The 14730-nt window shown below is 39.5% G+C and overlaps 1 protein-coding gene across 7 annotated transcripts in view; it reads right to left on the reverse strand.

Annotated features, from left to right (window-relative positions):
* Positions 1–509: 509 nt before the first annotated feature.
* LOC105937515 (neuronal cell adhesion molecule a) overlaps positions 510–14730 on the reverse strand; it is a gene marked incomplete at its 3' end in the record, with an annotated part of 39335 nt that continues 25114 nt past the window's right edge. For 2 of the 7 annotated variants that reach the window (XM_036129486.1, XM_036129485.1), the window contains 20 exon segments: positions 510–665; positions 767–889; positions 2124–2189; positions 4565–4597; positions 4856–5032; positions 5153–5275; positions 6590–6797; positions 7108–7223; positions 7682–7907; positions 7978–8048; positions 8136–8333; positions 8920–9021; positions 9593–9622; positions 10110–10234; positions 10342–10489; positions 10623–10789; positions 12380–12491; positions 12593–12736; positions 12937–13068; positions 14527–14711. In XM_036129486.1, coding sequence (XP_035985379.1) covers positions 510–665; positions 767–889; positions 2124–2189; positions 4565–4597; positions 4856–5032; positions 5153–5275; positions 6590–6797; positions 7108–7223; positions 7682–7907; positions 7978–8048; positions 8136–8333; positions 8920–9021; positions 9593–9622; positions 10110–10234; positions 10342–10489; positions 10623–10789; positions 12380–12491; positions 12593–12736; positions 12937–13068; positions 14527–14711 — 2642 coding nt within the window. 7 annotated transcript variants of the gene reach the window in all.

Genomic DNA, 14730 nt, shown 5'->3' on the forward strand with positions numbered 1-14730 from the left:
TATTCTCTATGTGAACGTTTAGGTAAAACTGTGTGGTCTTTACATGCATTCCATGTATGCAGGGGTATGAAGTGTAACCCGATCTCAATGTAAAGGAAATGTTTTCGTTGAGTCTGGTCTTCTAAAATGTACAGATTTTTTAGCTCAGAATAAATCCCTGTGTTACATCTGCAACTCTAGAATTATTTTTATTATGGATATATTAAGCTACTACTAACGATGGGAGTAAATAGACTCCAATTCCTGCCAATTTTTCAAAATCATTTCCCTCCTCATATATATCTGTTTTAGAAATCCTCATGAGGAAAAAAAGAACAAACTTAAAAACGTGGGGTAAGACACACTTAACATGAAATGATAAAGTAAATGATGACAACCGCTACACAAACTAACAAATGACTTTATCCATGGCTGGGTGGAACAGACAACACCTGATGACTGAATAAAAACGGAAAACTGGCAAAAACCAAACTCAAAAACAAGCTGTATGCTGAGGCATGCCGCTTCACCTGGCACTGTAACCAACACTTCGGTGGTCTTGTGGACCACCAAGCCGGCTCCATCTCTAGCTACCACACGCACCCAGTAGGACGTCCCCGGCTTTAGACCTTTTATAGTATGTGAATGTGTCCCATTTACTGACTCCCATTTCCATTCATCATCACCTGGAATCGGTGCAGCGGATGGAGAGGCATTAGAATCAGGCAACTTTAGGAAATAATGTATGCAGATATTCTGAAGATGGATAAGCAAGGAAAATCCTTACTGTTTTCTACAACATATTCCACAAATAATCTCATGTGGTGTCCAAAGTATTCCCAGCTGATGACTGGGCCTTCCTCTGACACAGATGTGTTAACGGTTCCAAACACAGGCCCAACAGAGGGCGCTGAGCAAACAAAGCAAACACAGATATTGTTCTTATTTGGAAGTCAAATAGAAAACCCAACATGAACATTTCTTCATTATAACTATCTTTTGTAAAAATACATAACCAAAGGACACTTTCATTACTACTAATGAAAAGCAAGCTAAGTCAAAGCATCAGTTTTCATATTCATGCTGATGAAGTTTGCAGAAAAAATATATTTCTGTAACATTTTGGATAAGCATACAAATTTTTACACAAATTCCCTAATTGTTATTACCAGTTCTGAAAATAGGTCAAAAATAAATCTGGTATTTGCTGCAAATTGTAAAACTGTTACACTGGGGTACCAATAAGATAAGGGCACTAAGGTGAAAAGGATTCACTTTGATCATCGTTAGTTACTACATCATCTCTGTTTATCCTTTATTTTTGAGCCTCTATTGTCAGAAGAAACCAATCATAAGTCATTTGTTTATTGATCAAAACAAGCAAGGTAAAAAAATGCCTACAGGAACTTCCTTTTGAAGTAAAAAAATAATCGAGATTATTGATGCTTATAGGGCTGTAAAACTAAACAAACCCATTTTTAAGGAGACTAGGATCTGTTAATCCAGTGAGACAGAATCGAGTGCCTCCTTCTCGATTGTTCTATAAGCCTTGATGAAGTAAGGCTTATGGAACAATAAGACCTAAATATGTAGGGTTTTGGTAAGTTTAGAAAATATTGATTTATGGCCTAATATACTGTATATATTTTAGACCATCAATGATTTATTTCTCCTTCAAAATGATATGCTACGTAGAGTTAGTTTATCACATAATATAAAAAAAACATAAAGCTTGTAGTTCGAAAATGTGAAAAGGTTTAAAAAATATTACCACTTTTTGCAAGTGGGAAAGACGTATGTGTGTGTCTGTGTGTGTGAAACATGTTGATTGAGCCATGGTATTGTTGATCAAGATTTGCAATCAGAGAAGAAACAAAATAAACCACAAGTCCTTCAGTAGCAAGACAGGATACAGGTCCATCAATCAATTTTCAGTAAGTGACTAGCAAAGATTTACATACTTTCACCAATTACTTACATTTACATAATCTTTCTTCAATAAATAAATGACTAAATTAAACCTTTTGTCAAATTTTTTGGGCAGTTTTTTGGAGGCTCTACATTTAAGGAAAACCATTTTTGCATCACTCAGTGTATAGGTAGATATCTGGACAGGCAGTCAGGGACATGGGAAGTGTGTGTACCCTTGTGAAGCGAGGGATGCAGAGACTGTGTGATGGGGGAGGGTGGGTGAGGGGGCTCAGTGGGGCCTGAAAGGACAGGGAAAGAGTGAGACAACATACACAAACAGTGCATGTGGCAAAAGGAAACATACAACATACAGAAACAGAGGTAAAACATCTTGTAGCACTTCTGAACTTTGCAATTTAGAACTCCTTCAAACACCGGCTTGATTGTTATCAATCTAAATTACAAGAAATGCATGCAAAAAATGTGGGTTTGATTTAAAAATAATCTTCTATGTGGCAGATCATAGACAAAGAAGTGGCGGTGTGTTACAAGGCGAATGAAATATGTTAGAGAGCTTGATTATACAGATGGATTGCCGGCATAGTAGCAAGGCAGTGTGCATAAAAGGTGAGATGCAGTTGCAAACAGATGTTACCATACACGGCATAAACATACATAAACTTCTTGTTTTGTCGTGTAACTTTAAATCAGACTTAAACGTTTCATGTTCCAGGTCAGCAAGGAATTCCAACACCTTGTTGGAGAATCTTTCTTTGAAATTAGAGACTTTCTTCAAAGTCAAAAGTTAACATAAAGTTAAATTACTACACCTTTAAAAAGAATGGACAAGTCTGAAAGGTTCATTTGCAACATCTAAGGTAATCAGACACTGGTCTGTGGTTCCTAGATTGATACCATGGGTAAATACAAATATATATATAAATTGGCAGAGATATCAGGAAAAGAATTGTGAATCACCATAAATCTGGTTTATCCTGTAAAGTTTCCAGATGCCTGAAGGTGCCACATTCATTCCTTCAATTAAATGCAGGTACCAACCCCGTAGAAATGTCCAGCTATCATACCAATCAAGAAGGAAAAGGGTTCTGTGTCCCAGAGATGAACATGTTTTGGAGTGAAGCGTGCATAAAACCCCCAGAAAAAGAGCAAATCCCTGTGAACATACTGACTGAAGCCGTTAGAGTGTAAATATACACATTGAATGGGGGGAGTGGTGGCCTAGTGGTTAGAACAGGAAGGCTGCAAGTTCCATTGCTCAGGTCCCGCAGACTGCCACTCTAGGTCCCTGAGCAAGACCCTTAGAGCCAGAATGCTAACTGGGCGCTGCACAGTGGCAGCTGACTACTCCCTTAGGGATGAGTTAAATCCTGAGGGCAAAATTCATTGAAATGTACAAAGTTGTACTGATAAATAAAAATTACAAATGTGACTAAAACATGCACCGACATAAGCTGAAGGCTCCTTAAGTGTGAAAGAAGTGGCTTGCAAATGCTCTTAGGGACAAATATATTAATTTCTGGAGACATGCCATGTCATCTGATGAAAGTAAATATAGATTTTTGGCTAAATATTCAACCACTTTCAATACCCGCTTATCCTTGTAGAATTGCGGGGCGCAGGGGCCTCCAAGGTTCACTTGAGAAGCGGTGGGCTACACCCTGACTTGTCACCAGTCCATCACAGGACAACACAGAGAAATGGAGGACAGACGTCCCTGCATGTCAACACACTCATATCTGGGGGTAATCTAGAATAACTAAGAAACCTAAGCTGCCAGATTTTTTGACTGTGGGGGGGCAGCACGAGCACTCGGAAAGAACCGATGCATGCATATGGAGAAGATGCGGAAACAAGCAGGACCGGGATTTGAGCCGAGGACCTTGTTGCTGCAACGAAACAGTGCTAACCATCATGCGGCACCGCAATCTTTACATTGGGAGAGAAAAAAAAAAGAAATCTGTAATCCCAGGAACAGAATCCCAACTACGACGTATGGGGTAGGCAGCATCATGTTGTGTGGGTCTTTTGCCACAGGAGGAGCTGATGCACTTTGACAAAAACAAATAGCCCCATGAGGAAAAACCATCACATGAAAATATTGAAACAGCACCTCGAGACATGAACCAGACAGCTGAAGCTTGGGCACCATGGACTTTCAAATGGACAATGACTAAAGTATACTGTCAAAATAGTTACAAAATCTCTTAAGAACAACAAAGTGAATGTTTTTTGGAATGAAAAATCCCTAATCTGGAGTGATAGCCAAATGTCCAGCAGGAAATGAAGGGATACCAAAAACGTGTGACCCAAGTCATGAAGTTTACGGGCAAATCAACCAAATACTAAGGATGAGCATGTAAAGTTCTGTATTTGAAGAAAGATAAAACGATTCTCAGAAAAATATCTTTACTTTTGGCATTTAGCAAATAGAAATAATTCCTGGAATCGTCGGCAATCTAAAACAGAAGAGTTGTAGTCCAATTTAAAACCAGACAGAGAGAATGAGAAGCTTACATGTCTGTTTAACCGGTGTATGGAAATATCTGGTTTTAACTCTAAATACAACTGTAAAATATATATGATTCTAGGGTTTGTTTTGGCTGTCTAATGGGGGGAAATAGCATGCAAACATGCTTAGAGGCACATGTGTTACCTTTGCCTGGCTGTATAGTGGGCTGAATAAGAGCTTAAAAGAGAAAAGGAAAGACAGAGACAGAAGGGCTGTAAGACATTAGCTGGGAAGTACAGCAGAGCCTCCTCATGGTTTTAATTGTTTTTAAAGGAACTTTTAACATCTCCTACAGCATTTTAGTTTTAATCCTTAATAATGTTGCTTTAAGGATGCTGATGTAAGACATTGAGCTTTACTTCCAGGCAGGATTTTGGTGTGAATCACTTCAAGCCGAACACTGAAAAGCATCAGTCTAGAACAGATGGAACATACCTGTATCCATGGCTCTATACACCTGTTCTTCGATATCAGGGCCGGGGCCCTGTCTCGTCCAAGCATTTAAGGAAAACTTGTAGAGCACGTTGACGTTCAGGCTGTCCAAAGTGGTGGTGGTCACGTTGGCTGGAAAAGTCAGTTCTGTGACCGGCCCCATTTCATTTGTGGCATTGGCTGTTGAGGAAGCAGGAAGCAGTCAGTGATGGGGAATAAAAGACTGAAAGACTGAATGAAAGTGAAGGAGAAAACAAGGTTGTAGTTGGGAACATTTTTCAATTGATCGCTTATTCCTACTTGGATGGTATTTGAGGGTGTATACTGTAAGACGTCCATTGTTGCTCAATGGTGGCCCCCATTCTAGTGTGAGAGTGTCCAAGCCGTGGTTGACCGCTCTCAGAAAAGATGGAGGACCTGGTACTGAAACAGAAAGTAAAACCAGTCAAAGAACAGTATGTGATTTTCAGTATGTGACACTTTCTTTTTGTTGTTAAATCATTAATGAATCATATTGTGTGGACGGGGCCTAAGATAACAAAATAATTTCCTTGTTCGTCACTGCCAACACTTAACAAGACACCTACAGAAAACTAGTGGACATTATTGTGTTTGCTCCAAAAGATCATTCTCTGTCTGATTTTATTAAACAAAACTCAATTTTGAGTTTATACATTTCTAATATTCATGTTGCAGTATGCACATCTTGTTATTTTATCCTGAAATATATTGCTATTAGCTTTGGCTGCTGGAGGACATACCAACCACTTTTCCTCACTCCGCTTTTATCTGCTACTCTCTATTCATGCATTGTGGGCAATTAGTGCTGCAATTGCTCTTTGCATTTTTCTTTCCCTTAGAAATCCCTTCTGACTGACCATTTCTATCTTTAGTGGTGTCTCCTTCCAGAGACCTTATATGATCAACTGGATTTTTATCGAGAGGCGTCAGAGTGAAGTGGGCTCCATACAAAAGCATGCCACTTCACAATTGTACACCACTTTGTGTTTGTTAGAGAAATGTGAATGTAATCATTTTATATTCATTAAATTACAGGCATTTGGTTTGTTTCAAGAGCTGGCTTGTTCTATTGTTTTAACTTCAAACAGGAAGAACAAATGATTCTCCCAGATAAGGGATGTCTTGCCTTATCCAGCTGTGTATGTCAAACCTACACCCCTTTTTGTGTGTCAACCCCTATGTTATAAACTCCTGACCCCTCCTGTCCCTTCTTGGAAGTTGATAATAAAGGCAGCGAGAAAGAGGTGGCTCAATGCAGATGATCCCAGACTGTCAGGGAGTGAGATTCTCCGTTTTGGGTCCCTCTGCCCTTTTCTGCAGAAAAGTCTATACTTGTGTTTGTGTGGGTTTTATTTGTAGGATAATAAGGGGTTATTTATCTTAACCCTATCAATGTTGGTCGCTCACATTAAATCACATGGTGTAGTTGCAAAATTAGGGCACTCTTTACCTGATCATAGAAATATCTGTACTGTCCTTTATATTTTATGCTGCACCAGCATTAAAAATGTTTTGGAACTATTAAACATGTAAAAGGAGTTCAGGTTTAAAGTAAAGGAGATATTTTTTTATTGCCAAGCTGTTTACTTTGATGTAAATGTCGACACATGTAGCTTCATTACACATTAGGGAGACTCTGGATTCAGTTGACATAAAAATGTTTTATGAAAGGAATATTCCATATAATAAGGCCAAACATTTTTTGGGTATACACACCTCCTTCAGGGGTTTCAAAAGTCTTGTTGGGGCTGGGAGGCCCTTCTCCTTTGTTATTGAACACCTTGATGAAGACGTTGTAGACGCTGTAAGGCTGAAGGTCTGGCAGCGTTCCCTCGCTGAGGTTTCCGCTGAAAGTTAAAACTTGCTCCTGCTGATCTGCTTCCTCCTGCGGGTCGTGCTGGCCACGCACTCTACGGTAGTACACCTACGGATATGACACAAGGACATGAAGTCTGAAACATTTGAACATTTGGCCACCGCGTGGAAAAAAGAGGTGTTTTTAAATTGTATTTTTCCAAAAACAATTCAGGACTTTGATTCTGTTTGAATATAAAGCATGCTTTCTGGATACTTTTCGAAATTCACTAAAAATTAGGTTGAAAATGCATGCAAAGTTCTAAATTTCTTTTATTATTTTAATAATTAAAAAGTCACATTTTCACAGCACAGCATACCACTAAAAGAACTGAATAAGATGACGTTTTGTGAAAAAATCTATAAATTTGAAATCTTACCCTGTACCCTTGTAGTTCCCCTCGAACAGAGGGATTCGATACAGGCTCCCACTGCACTTCTGCCATTGTGCTGTTAGGAACAGTGACCTGGACGCTGTCAGGGGCAGACAAAGGCACTGCCAAGAAAAGAGATAGAAACTTTATCATAAGCATATAATATGACTCCAGCTGCGTTCCTGTGTATTAACTACTAAACGGAAAACACACGCAAAAGGTACCAAAAAAATTTGTCAGACATATTCGATTTGCTAAAGGTTTATTTTTTTCATTAGCTTAGTTTATCTGATTTTCAATTGAGTCCAGTTCAATGTTAATCATATAGCTCCAATTCACAACATGTCATCTCAAGGTACTATAAAATGTCAAATTCGATCAAATCCTCCAGACAGATTGATTAAAGAGTTTTCTATTTAAGGAAACCCAGCAGACTGCATCAAGTCTTGACAAACAGCATTCACTCTTGAAAAAGCGTAGAGCCAAAGTGGATAGCCGTCTACATTACTGATGGCTTTTCCAACCATCGACAATGGCTTTGCAGGAGAATTTATGAAAACGTTCCTCCAAATTCACTCACAGTCTTCTCCCGAGAAGCCAACCACCACTGAGGGTTCAGGACCGTTGCCGTAGTCATTAAAAGCCTGGACTTTAATTTCGTAGGGCACATAGGTTGGAGTTCCAGGGATAATCAGTTTGGAAACGTTGCCAACGTTCTTTGAGGTCCAGTCATCTTCTACGTCCTTTTGTCTCCACTGGACCTTGTACTCCAGTCCAGGACCATTCGACTGGAATCCTGTGAGGGGCTACACATAGATGTGGTGTTAAAAGAGTCTATGGCTGAAAAACTAGGGTATCAGATAACATCCTTCTTACCTTCCAGGAGATTACCAAGTTGCCAGGTTCTGTTCCTGCTCCTTCCACATTTGTCGGATTTTCATCCGGAGCTGAAGAAAATCAAACAACCATGGCTCACTCTGTACATCCGGGAGCGTTAAACATGAAGTTCTCGAGGTGCGAAAGGTCTTCAGTACCTGACGGGTTGGTTCTGTATTGCGCTGAGGGTTGACTGGGCTCGCTGTAGCCAACATCATTCCGAGCGCGCACCCTGAACATATAGTAGACGTATGGAGAGAGCCGCAGCTGGGCGGTGGTGCTGCTACCGGCAACTTCTGTGAGGTTGACCCAAACTCCTGGCTGGTGGAGCAGATCCATGTACTCAATCAAAAAGTCTGGAGGGAAAAAAACAACAATATTACGGAGACCAGACAGGTTGGAATATAAGGGTCTAGATTCTGAAAGACCTATCACACTACTGTGTTCTTGTCATGTATTTCTAAGGCATAGTAATTACTGTCCCAACATCACCTTTCTATATATTTGACACTGTAGCATCCACAATTTGATCTCCTGCTAACTCAGGCTGCTTTTGTTTTATACAAGAATTATGGGGAGAGACCTGATATAACCGTTGTCCTATTTCACGCTACCCTATTTTGATGCTCTATCGGCACTGGTGATTATTCTCTCACCTCAACAACCCCATAGCTGGGGAGTTGGAACACATTTCTGATTAATTCAGCTAATATTTATTTGACCACTTGGACTCATGCGCTGTGTCTAGAGAATTGACCTTTCAGCCCAAGATGATCGGGCGATCATTAGGAATTGAGAAACAAAGCAAAAAAAATGCAGCAGTCACACCCAAATACGTTGTTTTTGTTTTTACAAAATGATTAATTATATTTATGTTTGTGGATGTACCAACACTTGTGGCAAGATAAGAAACAGGAATACAGGGCATTACGTATTTCTTACTCTGTATTGGACTGTTGTTTTCATTTCCAGGGATCCAGGTGAGCTGAACACTTCTCTCCATCTGGTCAGTAAGTTCCAGGTCAGTTGGAGGGTCGGGTTTTTCTGCAAGGGCAATCAGAGTGAAGCTAGCTCTCGAAACAGTGTCCGCCGATAATGCTTAGAGCTTGAATATGGCTTTTTGTCGTTACAGTTTAAGTTTAAAAACATTTTTTACACACTATTTGATGACTAAGGCAAATCATAAGTGCATGACTTTTTAATATTAAGATCCATGTACCAATCAGTAACACATTTAAGGCAAGTTGGCAAAGTTTTCTGTGAAGAGTAGTCTTATGCATGATCACCTACACAGTTTTTTTTTTTTTCTTTTTCTTTTTTGTGCTCCTGGCTGATTAGACCTGAACGCTGAAGTGAAGCGAAAACGGCATATAATGAAGGTGATATCAATCAATGAGACCGATAAACACACCCACACACACACACACACACAGGTCTGACAAGAGAGGTAGATGAGGAGAAAACAGCCGTGTAGGAGCACTGTGGACGTGTCAACCAATGAAGATAAAGTGAGAAAAGATAGGAACATGTATAAAGTGGGAGATGATAAAAATAAAGATTGAAACTGCATATTTTATGAAGCAAACCACTGACGGAATGAAAGCTACGTGTTTACCTAAAACAATTGTTGGAGTAGGAGTTGCCTCTGACAGCAAGAAGGAAGAGGAAAGTGAAAGAAAAGGTTAAGTTGTTAGTATTAGATATTTTGCAAGAAATGCAAGAAAAGGCAGGAAAAAAACACTACTGAAGCATTAGGTTATTGAAAATAAAACTATCTATTTATAGTAAATTAATAGAAGAACTGAGACAGACAAAAGAAGAGGTAAGGTATTGGAATTCAGTGGCTGTTCTTTCTTGAACTGACCTCAGGTTGAGGCACCAAAAAAGGACTTACAACATATTGGTGTACCTAGTCCTAATTGACATGACATGTAAGCTATAAATCATTGATTATTTATTCTTTTCTTTTTTTGCAAGCCATGTCGACCATATCACATATTAACACGGTTTACTCTGATGTATCTAATTTATTTTCCCAGAGAGAATTAAAGTAATAATAAAAGACCGATTGCATTTTAATGCATCAGAGGATAACATGTATAATGTTAAATGTATTTAATGTGTCAACCCACCGACGACAGTCAGCGTAGCACTTGCAGAGTCCTGATCCAGGACAGTGCTTGTGATGCAGGTGTAAGTGCCTGCATCCTCATCTGTCACGCCTCTGATGGTCAGACTGTCATCGCCCACCTCAAACCTGCACGTGTTACCGACAGGGAAGTTGGTTGTTTTGTTTTGTTTTGTCCACACAGACTATAGATTTGAAACCTCCTACTATTTGTCAATCTAGAAGGTCTGCTGTACCTCTGATCGTCCGGCAGTTCCCCGTTATCTTTCAGCCAGGTCATGGTGGGAATCAGGGTGCTATCATGTTTGACTTTACACTCAAACAGAGCACTCATCCCTCTCTGCGCCACTCTGTACTCCGGCTGAGTGAGGATCCGAGTGGGTTCTGGAACATAGCATCATTAGTTATTGATATTTATAGCCAGAACCTTAAATGTAAAGGTAATCATTAAAGCTTGTTAAAAGGAGAACATTTTAACCAGTAACTTCCCATGCGCTGACGATGATGGGTAACTGACCTTTAACTTCCAGGAAGACATGATTCTCTTTGAACCCCAGGTTATTGGTGGCAGTGCAGGTATATTTCCCACTGTGTAGCGGCTGAGCCATGTTAATTTCCAGCGTGCCGTTCTCGTGGACCACGTATGGGTCACTGCTCCTAATGCTGGTCTGGCCGTCTTTAAACCTGCATGGAAAAAAACAAACAAAAGGACCCGTTAATACTGTGGTTCTAGCTTACAAAACAAAGATTTTGCAAATACACACAAACACCTTGAAACTGTTTATATTTTGTCTTGTTACAAACTCAAACTTTAAAGTAATTTTTTGGGGATTTTTTTTTTTTTTTTTTTTGTTCAACAGACCAGGGGGGAATGATTGCAAAGTGTAAAGAAAATGAAGCATGGTTTTAAAGACTTTTTGTGTGTGAGAGAATATTAAGAAACAAAAATCAACATGAAAACCTTTGCAGCTTCCAATAAGCCATAGCTAACATGTGGAACAAGCTACCCTGATCAGATTAGATCAAAATGTTGCTTTTTTGGAATACGAGCAAAAGCACTATGTCCACATAGCAATACTCTTCTTTAACAAGGAGTTGCAAGCTGCTTCAATTTGATGAGAAGGTGAATGGCACTAAATGCAGGACAATCCTGGAAGAAAACCTGTTAGTCAGAGTTTCAATACAATGGAAAAAGAAATCTCCACAAGGAAAATGTACAATCAAAGAGACTCCCCAACCAGTCTGACGGAGCTTGAGCTGCTTTGAAGTTTAAAAAAATATATACAACACTTACTAACCCCCTTTGTTAATATACAAAAAGGATAGCACAGCTGACAACCTATGAAGATATAGCCATCCAAAACAAAGTCTAAGCTGAACCTTTTCACCTATATGTGACATGCATGATGCACATATTACCCTAACTGCTCCATCCACATGGTGAAACATTGTAGTGACAGCACTGTGGGGATGCTTTTCTCCTAAAAATGCAGCAAAGAACGGGCAAAAGAATCTCAAGCTGTAGATGCTAAAAGTTAGTGGAGCCATACAGCAAAAGCCCTGCGGCTGTAATTGCAGAAAAAAAGTGTTTATTGAAGGTGGAACTAAATGAAAATGCATATTGTACTTTTTAGATGTTTTTTTTTAAAGACATTTCCAAAACCACATGTCCGCTTTCTTAAACTTCACCATTGGGCCACAGTTGGAGTTGGTCTAATTTAGGAAATCCAAAGAAAATGTATTGGAGTTTGAGGATGTTCAAGGAGCAAGCCACTGTAGTATTAACATTTGGAAACCTTATTTTTCCAAAAATCAGACAGCAGCAGGCTTTTGACCAGTCTGTTCTTAACGTCCATGATAAGAGCAGCCTTTGAATGTACTTAATTTGGTTACACCAGTCAGACTCAGGTCTTAGCTAATGAGGATCACAGAAATTAATTATCACAAAAACATAAACCAGGAAAAGGAAACAGTCAATGCAGTCACCCTAAAGAGCATTTCAACTTAATAACAGAGAGACAGTCTGACAAAAGCTGCAAGCTAAGGAAACTGCTACTCAGTTTGTTAACACAGACAGAATCTCTCAATCATCCCTTTCTTGCCAGCCATATACATTCAGTGAGCTACTTTACGCCTCCATACAAGATGTAACATTCCCATCCATTGAAAGGAATAAATACCAATGCTTTGATGTCATGTTAACAACCCTCAGTTTTATGCTTGATCGTGGTAGAAAATGGTAAAATAGAATTTTTTTTAGGTTCAGACTCCTACCATGTGATGGCTGGTATTGGCGAGCCAAAGGAGGCACAGTGAAGCAACGCCGGGTTGTTCATGATGACGCGGTACACTTGGTTGGGTGGGGTGAGAACTCTCGGTGGTTCGGCTATTGAGGGCAAACACAATCGTTTAAGCAAACATTCGCTGGATTTGATTGTTCACATGCAAGTCAAGGCACATTTGAAGATGCACCAATATTGGCCATACCCAGAACATTGACAAAAGCGTTAGCCATCAAGTAACCAAACTCATTGGATGCATTGCACTGGTAGACAGCACTGGTCCCCGACTGTACGTTGCTCAGAATCACGGTGTCCTCCTCTATCTTTGGGCCGTTTTCTTCAGAAACATCTGGGATATATAAAAAGGAAAGTCATTTTGTATTTTCCTACGCACAGATTTCTGCCACTTCAGCTGAAAACGCACCACTGTGAACGTTAATGCAGTATTTGAAAAACAAACGTTACTTGTACTTTTTCCACTGTTGTGCAGATTGCAATAAACTATGCCGGATCTTTAGTCTGTTTAGGCAGCACACTCATTCAACATACCCTTTATCGGACGTCCATTGACAAACCAGTTAATTTTCGGCTTAGGTTTTCCATCAACACGGCAGGTTAAGATGCCAGTCTCATTTGGAGCCAGGATCAGGTTTCTGGGGGCACTGATCCAAAAAGGAGCCGCTGGAGGGGCAGAATGAAGATGCACAATGGGATTACTCTGAGATCACGACTCAACTTATTTTTATGGTTTTTATTTAATAGCTAAGTGCCTTTCTATAGGCATATATATGTATGCATATTGAATGATGACGTCAGGCTAAGCTGACAAGCAACATATGGCTTTACATTGTACTCCACTGCAATTCAAAGATTGTAATCAGCAGATTCTATCGTCTTTTTTTGTATTGCAGACTTTATTTAAACCAAACAGTGGTGCACTAAGCACAAATCATAAAGTCTTTCTAATCAAACACTAACAGAACAGCGAGGGAGTCCCATCAAAGATGTTTGGAGAAGATGTTTTTTTGCTTTTTTTCCTCAAACCTACATGTTACAGATTATTAAACAAATCTTAAAATCACACAAAGTTAACAACAGCAAACACAATGCAAAAATTCCAAAAGATGATTTCATGCATTGATGGAAAAACGCAATTCAAACCAAAATGGTCCCGTGTGAAAAAGTAATTACCAGATAAATCTAATAACTGGTTGTGCCAACAATCGCCATCAAGTGTTTGAGATAACTGTCAATATATCTGTTACAATGCTGATGAGCTGAGCCCAGAATTGTTTTGTTTCAGCGGAAAAACAGGATATTTGAGCACAAACAGCCAATGTAAGACTCTATCATCAAATTTCAATCAGATTTAATTGCAAACTTTGACTTGACCCCACCAGAACATCTTTTTTGTTTATTAAGCTACTCAAAGGCAAACTTGCTGGTGAGTTTTGGATCATTGTCCTCTTGCAAAACCAAGTGAGCTTGAGTTTACAATCATGAACTGATGGTGGAGAATCCTACTTAGGGATTTTCTGCAAAAGACCAGATATTATGGCTCATCAGTTTTGGCAAGTTGCCCAGGTTCCTACGCAGCGAAGCAACTCCACACCTTCACATCCTCACCAACATGTTTGAATGTTGTTATAATGTTCTTTTTCTCAAATAATGTGATAGTCCCATTACATGTAATGGGACACATGCCCTCCAAAAGTTCTGGGTGATGATCAGGATCTTTTTTTAACAAAATTCAATAAGCCTTTGTATTATTTTTGGTCAGCAGTGGTTTTCACCTTTGAACTAACCCATGGATCATTTCCCAGATCCATTCTTATTGTTGAAGCATGAGCACCAATCCTAACTGAGGCGAGTGAGGCTTGCAGTGCTGTAGATGTCGTATGTGGTTCTTTTGTGACCTCCTGGGTGAGTCGTCAAAGTAATAGTAATAGTAATATAATAGTGATAGTCTACTTAACCTTGTCTAATTGTCTAATGTCGTCAAGCAGGTATAAAGCCTGGCTATTGAAATTGAACAAACCATATACCATTTTAATATTTGATGTTTCCCTTCATAAATTATTAAGCATGTCAAATTGATGAAGGTACAATAAAAGTAAACATTGTTTCTGATCTACATACCTTTAACAGTGACTTTAATGACGTGTTCGGCAGAGCCTAGCTTGTTGGTGGCTGTGCAGCGGTAGTCACCCGCATCATCTTCATTCACATTAGAAATCTTCAGAGTTTTGTTGAAGTTTTGGAAGCGTGTTCTGCCAAGCGGCAGCTTCCCTGCATCCTTCTGCCACGAAATGTCCGGAGTGGGTCTGTCACGGAAAACACGAA

Source organism: Fundulus heteroclitus, unplaced genomic scaffold (assembly GCF_011125445.2).
Source record: "Fundulus heteroclitus isolate FHET01 unplaced genomic scaffold, MU-UCD_Fhet_4.1 scaffold_176, whole genome shotgun sequence".
Lineage (NCBI taxonomy): Eukaryota > Metazoa > Chordata > Actinopteri > Cyprinodontiformes > Fundulidae > Fundulus > Fundulus heteroclitus.